The sequence below is a fragment of the Aplysia californica genome, unplaced genomic scaffold (genome assembly GCF_000002075.1).
Source record: "Aplysia californica isolate F4 #8 unplaced genomic scaffold, AplCal3.0 scaffold00037, whole genome shotgun sequence".
Classification (NCBI taxonomy): Eukaryota; Metazoa; Mollusca; class Gastropoda; order Aplysiida; family Aplysiidae; genus Aplysia; species Aplysia californica.
In genome coordinates, this window is record NW_004797307.1 from 1637374 (window position 1) to 1645884 (window position 8511).

An 8511-nucleotide genomic window follows, 5' to 3' on the forward strand; every position below is an offset into this window, starting at 1 on the left:
GACAGAGGCGGGGCGAAGAGGAATTGTAGAAGTTTTCAAATAAGATATAATTAAGATGTTGTTTTATTGTATTGTTTACGATAGAGAAGAAGAAGACGTTATTGTCCCTGTGGGGAATTTCTGTTGGTTTTACCGGAATGGTAAAAAAACACTAAGACTTGTAGACTATACATATTATTATCTAAAGTGTATATTTCTTTCATAAAACCTCATATCGTCACAATTTTAGATAATTTGGCAGCCGGCTGATTCTATCTTTTTTCTGTAAGGGCTAGCTTAGATTTGGAGGGATGCAATGTCCCAGCGAACTAATGGAGACACTCATTATTTTGAAAAGAAAAAAACACTCTCCTACTTGGAAGTCAAACTCACGCGCTGGGCGAGCAACAGCATAGAGCTTAACCATTACACCACAGATAGATAGATAGATAGATAGATAGATAGATAGATAGATAGATAGATAGATAGATAGATAGATAGATAGATAGATAGATAGATGGAAGGATGAATTGATGGAGAGATAGATAGATCGATCTACTTACTTTCTCCCACGAGGACAGCCTCAGTGTAGCGCTTAGGCATCATATTTGCATAGCCGTAGAAACTTGACTGTTGCACTGCAGCAAACAAAAGACAATCATTCAGTTTTAGCAATGGGTGTCTGGTAGGTGCGTCATTTTTATATAAGTAGATTCAAGTTCAGTACAATGTTATGTAAATGACTATGTAGCCATTTATGTATTTTGCGAATTGCATTGTGTATATTATTTTATTATGTGTATATGCCCATTTCGTAACGATGTGTAACTGTGCGCTTGTGATATGCAAGTAGATGTGTATGTGTGTGTATGTGTTTGCGTGTGTGTGTGTGTGTGTGTGTGTGTGTGTGTGTGTGTGTGTGTATGTGTATTTGCCGTGCTTGTGTGTTCACATGTGTGCGTGTAATGTGTGCGTGAGTGTGTGTGTGTGTGCGTGTTTGTGTGTGTATGTGTGTGTGTGTGTGTGTATGAGTGTGTGTGTGTGTGTGTGTGTGTGTATGAGTGTGTGTGTGTGTGTACGTGTGTGTGTCGCGGGCGTGAATATTGTTTGTACATGCATTTATGTAAAGCGTCTAAAGCTGTGTTTACACGGGAGTAGGCGCTATAGAAATGATCTTCATTAAATTTTTTGTTTGTTGTTGTTGTTTTGTATTTGTTTATTTTTCTCCTAATGTCTTATCAAACACCTATAGTTCTTATATCCCCTCCCTCTTTTCTTAGTATGTTCACCTCCAACAACATCTCTACTCTTCGGCACTTATATGACCTATTAATTGTGTTGCAAGTGCCGTAAAACTCTTACAAAAGGCGTTACCAGAAATAATTTTGCAACCCCCCCCCCCCCGAAAAAAAATGAAACCTGTACTCATTTTTTTCTTTAGTTTTTAGTTTTAGTAGATGTTTTACGGCGCCAGAAGATTACAGGTGTTACAAGAGATTAACAAACATAAAAAAGAAGGAAAGAAAAGGACGATAGATGTTTGATAGGAAAGAAGAAGCAAACCACACCAGAGCACCCGCCAACCACCCATCTTTTTTTTCTGAATATCTTGAACAAAATTTGTTCTAGAATGTTGTAATTTGGAACAGATTTATAGGCTTTTGTGGAGTTAACATATCCTGAAATGTGAATAAGGGCTTTGCGAAGTATTCAAGTACCATAGAAGAACATTCGCGCTTTTTCAAGGCGATCGATGAATTATGAGCACATTTCTATCCTCTGATCCAAGTCAGCTTCGCGAACAGGAAAATAGTACAGTCGTAGATGAAGATCTGCCTTGAAAATGCTGACCGTTGAGATGAAGGGAAATCATAGCTGCAGAAATTGTTCATGGACAGACGTCTCATGGGGCTCATCTTCCGAATTCTGCACCCGGGTGACCTTTAAAGGCGTGCAAACGGTGTTTGTTTGATCTGAAGTGGTCGTTTTGTCGTCAATCTTTTTTCTGATTCTCTACAGGCCCTAACTGATTGCCCAGTTCACCCTTGACATCAAAGAAGGCATTAAGGGCACTTTATCATTGTTACCGTACCTTGTGTGAAACTTACGACATGAGTTTGTGGTGAGGAAATGTTCAATAAAAGAAGCTTTTTGCTCGTTACTTATCTCAACCATGATCTCAGCAGGCAAAGGAAACTTGAGAAAAAACTATCTGCAAACGTCTGTTGGCCTGCTAGACTACTGTAGTTTGCAATATGGCTCGACCGTTTGGGACTTTTAATGATAGGCCTAATGCAAACTAGTGCGTCTTGCTGCAAAAATGGGGACATATCTGAAAAAGAGTTGTTTTTTAACGCGCAATGCAGAGCAAAACGATTGTGTGGAATTATCTAAAATGAATATCAGATAAATTTCTTATGACTTCCAAAAGTTGTGTACAAATTTTGAACGCAAAACTTCAGTGGGGAGGAAAATATTTATTTAAAAAGTTGTATATGTTTTTTGGGATTACCCTGTACATCGGAAATTTAAGATTTTAAAACTAATCTCTCTAGTAACAATCCTAATCTTTGACATTTATTTGACCTGTTTGTGATGTTAGTACCGTAAAACTCTTACTGCAACAAAAAAAAACTATATCCGATAGACAGATACACTAAGCCTCGTTATGTGGACAGATGTGTGTGAAGGAGAGGATGTGTGAAAGAATGTGTCCATGGGATTGCGCACTCGTATGCATGTGCGTGTACGTGTGCGTGTTTATGTGTGTGTGTGTGTGTGTGTGTGTGTGTGTGTGTGTGTGTGTGTGTGTGTGTGTGAGTGTGTGTTTGTGTGTGTGCGCGCGCGTGATAAACGATAAAACAAATGCACCAGGTTCTGCACAATAAGACTTATCTTATTTCATCTCGTCTCGTCTCGTCTCGTCTCGTCTCGTCTCGTCTCGTCTCGTCTCGTCTCGTCTCGTCTCGTCTCATCTCATCTTATCTTATTTTATCTCATATTACCCGCCTGCGCTGCAGACACCAGAGCGACGACAAGGAGGGTGAGGATGTGAGCGATGTCGGTGGGGAAGAGGGAGAAGAGGACGTCCGTGAGGGTGATGAAGAGCATGAGGGAGGTCAGGGCTACGTAGGCGAAGAGAATACGGCCCGTCAGGGGGATCGCCTCGATCGTCACGTTGTTGCTGTGGGAGGGATAGGTTGGGGGTTCAATAAATGAATACACGAATGAATGAATAAAAAAAGAAAGAAAGAAAGAATGAAAGGAAGAAAGAAAGAAAGAAATGAATGAATGAATGAATGAATGAATGAATGAATGAATGAATGAATGAATGAAAGCAAGAATGAAAGAAAGAATGAATGACTGAATAAATAAATAAATGAAAGAATGAATGAATGAATGAATGAGTGAGTGAATGAATCATTAAATACATTTTTTCGTCTATACAAATCCTCAACGTCATTCTACAAATCTCTACCTTAGAATCTCAAACTTCTGTCTGAAAATTTTCGCCGTTTTGATTTACAAAGACAATGAGTTCAGAAACATAACAAAAAATTCTATCTGCTCTATCAAAATCTCACGATTTTTCGCAGTCGTTGTCGAGATATTAAGAAAATTGCTTTCGAAAAAAGCTTGACAGATTGTGAAACTTGGAAGTCTTAGCGTCAAATTTCTGAAAACTAGGTACTGAGCAGTTAGAACGGTGTAATTCTATTGTTGCCAAATGTAGAAGTCGCTCCGCCCAAAATCAGAAACATGACGTAGGGACTCGTTAGTTTTCAGTTTTGAAAAACATAGAAAGACACGAGGAAACAAAGCGAAATTCTACTATTATTGTAAGATGCCTTTTGATGTCTGTTTTCGAATTAGATCTACCGTTTTCCATGGAAACCCTTACAAACAGATTTGTGTGACTGTGGAAAATCGCTGACGATAGCAGAAAAATGCATTGTGATGAAAGCAGGAGCTCGTCAAAATAATGAATCAAAGATTCTGGCTTTTTCTCCTGCAATTTTTGTCGATTTATAAACAAATAAAATTTTTTTTTTTTTTTTTTTTTTTTTTGGGGGGGGGGTGGTTCATCCACTTTTAGGTCCAATTAAATAATGATTTCCGTGTGGATCCTGTTGAAAAACGCATTTAAGGCCCCAAAAATGTAAATTTGCAATTTCCAAGGACTCTCAAGCTATGGAAGTCACCAAACTTTGAGGGCCCATTTTCTCGCAAATTTTACATCTGAATCCAAGCCTCATTCAATAGCAAATACATGTATCTCGAATTCTATTTAAGATAAATGGATATTGTTTTGATCTAAAGCAAGACAAATGAACGAGCTTTTCAAGATGACACCAATAACTCCACATTCCTGAAAATGAACGAGCTATAAGATGACACCAATAACTCCACATTCCTGAAAATGAACGAGCTATAAGATGACAGCAATAACTCCACATTCCTGAAAATGAACGAGCGCCTGATTAACCCGTGTTGCGACACAAATGCTTTAAAACTGGCACGGAGATGAGACTCAAGTTTTCACTGACAGAGATTACCTGATGATGCCGGCAATACTGCAGACGTGGCGAATGATGGACATCTGGATCAAGATGGGGGTGTTGGGGAACCGAAGCTGACCATCCACGTGTAATGCAGGTCAAGAGAGATTGGAATGTTAAACATTTGTTATCATTTTTTAAGCAAATAACAATCTGAATCGCTACTACTACCTGTAACTAAAAGAAAGTGTTTTCGAAATGGTGAAATGGTGAAGCGGTATAAGTTAAACGCCCCTATCAACACTATTAAGTAATTTAAGAGGTGGGACCTCCGAGTTTAAAACCATCTCCGAAAGGACAAAGCCAAGCGGGAAATTTGGGTAAAGTGTCTGTCCCAAAGGACACAACGTCGGACCGAGCTGAGACTCGAACCCCCCTAACCCGCAATCTCACGATTACGAGTCCGGTAGCCTAACCACTAGGCCACTTAATAAAGGACAAATGAAATAACATGTACCGCAGAATAATAAATCAAATCAATACAAGTTCTGCATTACGAGGTCGAACTTTTCCCTACACTTTCAATAAGAAGATGTTCCGAATGAATCAATCTTTTAATCTGTTCTTTTTTGTGTGTGTGTGAATTTAGGTCTTTTTTACGCCCCCATCAACACAATTCAGAACCTTTAAATTAAGAGGTAGATTTTGACCCTGCTTGCTAGAGCTTACCCAGAATGAAATGTATACGGCATTCCAGGAGAAACAACAGAGATACTAGATAATAAAAAATTATCCCCAGACGGGAATCGAACTCTGGTCCTCTACATGCAACAGTGAATCGCCGCATACTACACGACAGAGACTTGTTGGTCCTTTGGAGAAGTTTATATAAATCTAGTAACCCAAGTCAAAAGCTACAGTTGGCATTCGCTTTCGGATTAAAACCAAAACTGTTCTCTTATTCTGCCTAAAGAACTGGGTTCCTGGAGTACAGCCTCCACCCCAGGACCCGTTCTGTTCAAGACATGTACCTCTTCTAGACAACTACTTTTGTCCTCGACAATGGATGGCCATCTCGGGGCAGTTTGACTATATTACATAGATACGACCCTATCTGAAAAACCTGAACTGAACCTTCAATAGAAGAGATGAAAAATGTCCTTTCAACAGTTTCTGAGATACAAATTAATTATAAATACATTGGGGGCTCTCGTGGTCTGGGGATTACGATGTTCGCCTCTCATTCAATAGATCCGGGGTTCGAAACCTGACAGCGATTGAAAATTTTCGTCTCTAAAATTGTCTCCTTCTTTCACCCTCTTTCCTGCTCCCTAACCTTGTTCTATTGTCTGCTTTCGTCTCCACTTTCTGCCCCCATTCCCCCTTCCCCTTTGCCTCTTTCCTCTGGGCTCCTGATTCTTTCTGCAACCTTTCTACTGCTTCTACTTGGCCTCCTCTTACTGATGTCTTTCAGCCACATCCCTGATCTTAGAGTAGGTAACATCTAATGCTTAGCTTCTCTGATAAGGTACCGTCTGGAAGTTGCGCATGTTAAAAGATCCCGTAGTGGTCTAAAATCCCCACCCGTTCAATATTCAAAATTAATTCCTACCAAATTAAAAATGTTAAATGTGTCCCGTGCGCTCATACTTACGACTTTAAGCAGTTGCGAGCGCGTACAACTTTAACCAAAACAAACAAAACAATAGGTACATGGGTGTAATGTGTCGTTCACTCCTGCCAGGTTGTTTACACGACAAGGCGTCCGAATTGAACCACCATCTCCCAAAGGACCGAGCCAAGTTGGCGGGCTATTTTTTTAAAATCTCACCAAATAACTTAAATCTAGTTAATAACGCCCTGTTAAAGATCCCAACCGAAATAAATAGCAGCTTAGTCTAACGTGCACAGTTAAACGACACTCTTGTATTCTCTGTCAAGTAAGGCATAAAAATATAGTACGCAAAAACGCAAGCGATATACGTGTGTGTGTGTGTGTGTGTGTGTGTGTGTGTGTGTGCGTGTGTGTGTGTGTGTGTGTGTGTGTGTGTGTGTGTGTGTGAGTGTATGTCATTGTAAAACCGATTTCAAAAGGGGATCAATAAAGTGGAATTTTCCCCTCCCCCCATCTACTCCCGTAACACCAATAGATTGTCCTGGTCCCACTTTTTTTCTATTCGATGATGCACGTTCTACCGTACCATCCTTTTATTTCCTTTTTTCGCACACTACCTTCCATCCTTTCTTCCTTCTTTCCTTGTTTCCTCCTTTCCTTTTTTCTTCCTTCCTTCCATCCTTCCTTCCTTCCTTCCTTCATTCCTTCCTTCCTTCCTTCCTTCCTTCCTACCCACCCTGGAGAACACTTTTTTCTCTGAAATGGCAGTCGTGGCACTGTCAAGACGCCGAGCCGAAAAACTGACTACCAAACCAACATTCAAAAGGTTCAATTTGCAACGTGTAACGTAATGCTGTTCGAGATGGAGTCTTTGGCTCTTTGCCTGCACCGTTTGGTTCTACCACTAGAATTTTTGTGTGGAAATTGTAAGGGAAAACACCATGCTTTTAAGATTGACCTCAGGGGATGAGAGCGTCTGTGACGTTGTACCAGAGTGGTTTCATGAAGTGGCTTGAAGTCAGGTCGATACTGAGCTATGAAGAAAAAAACAACTTAGCTCTGAAGGTTACAGAGAAGGTTTACTTTACTACATATTATATATTATTACGGCAGTCTTCAGGGAGAAATGAACAGAGAAAATTACATTCCTTCTTTAAAAGATTTAAGAGGTGAGGTTCAGAATTTCTAAAAACAAATCACCAAAATTGTGACTCTACACTTTTCTCCAGTCTTCGTATACACTACTAACTTTTACCTAGGAAAAAGTCATAGCACTTTGTCACTTACTCATCTACCTCACACACAGAAGGTGTTTTCAACTGAGGATTATCACTTTAGTTTGGGTGTTTGGGGGCCTTTTAGAGTATCAGAGTCAATTTTCACGTTTGAAAAAAAGGTGTTACACAACAGGCACTGAGAACAAAAGTAAACTATCTGTCATCTAACAAAAATCAAGATTTGTATTGACTCTGAATAACCTGACAATTCTGAAGGAGACTTTAGGTCTATGCTATGCCGTACGTTTTGATATTTAGTTTCAAGTACGAGTTTATCGGCACTTGCAAAACAAACAGGCTAGAAAAGTGCCGATGATTAGAAAGGGTACCACAGAATAACACATGAAGAAAAGAAAGAGGAGAGATAACGAAGATGGATGTCAGGAAAGAAAGAGAAGCCCACACGAGACCACCCGCCAACCACCACCCATGTACCGTTTTCTAGTTAATTATCTGCTGTTGGCTTCACGTGACTTCGTGGCGTTTGCCCTGTTGCAGTTGTGAGGAAAGAGATAGGAAAGAAGCATTTATAACGAGAACAAGAACCCAAAAAAAGACAGGAGGTGGGTGAGAGAGTGTGGAGGTAGATGAGAGTGGGTGTCCGTGGAGGATATAAACTTTCTCCCAGTCTGTCTTCTCGAACGCTTCAGCCCACGTGACAGACCCAAGGGTAAGGGGGTCGTACATCTTCATTACCGGCGTATGTCCAAAGTGAGCGCAAAGGGGAGACAGAGCATTATAGGGATCACGGAACTTATTTTTGCTAACATCGCAGCAGACCCTGTTAGAAACATGCTGGAAAACTTTACGGATCACAAAATGTATGGCCAACTTAACTTAAACTGCTGGTTATGGTAACTTTTTAAAGCGTTTGGTATTCTGGGTGTCACCAGCATCTGCAAACTTTGAATGAGAGAGAGTTTCTGAGGCGGTGAGTTTTCTCCCATGATTGTACATTGTGACGCGGCTACAATACCGTGATCTTTCGACCCTCATGATCTTCGAGGCTAAATTTGAAATTTTACAGGTCATGGCTATTATAAATGCTTTCAGCGTGTGAAGTATTGGTTGCCTGACGGTCTGTGAAGGAAGAAGAAGAAGAAGAAGAAGAAGAAGAAGAAGAAGAAGAAGAAGAAGAAGA

At 40.1% G+C, this 8511-nt stretch overlaps 1 protein-coding gene across 1 annotated transcript in view; it reads right to left on the bottom strand.

Moving 5' to 3' along the window:
• Positions 1–8511, bottom strand: part of LOC101849183 (equilibrative nucleoside transporter 4) — a gene marked incomplete at both ends in the record, with an annotated part of 13563 nt that overhangs the window by 3945 nt on the left and 1107 nt on the right. Inside the window, 3 exon segments of the mRNA XM_013091477.2 lie at positions 543–617; positions 2985–3163; positions 4536–4612. Of these exon segments, the coding sequence (XP_012946931.1) occupies positions 543–617; positions 2985–3163; positions 4536–4612 (331 nt within the window).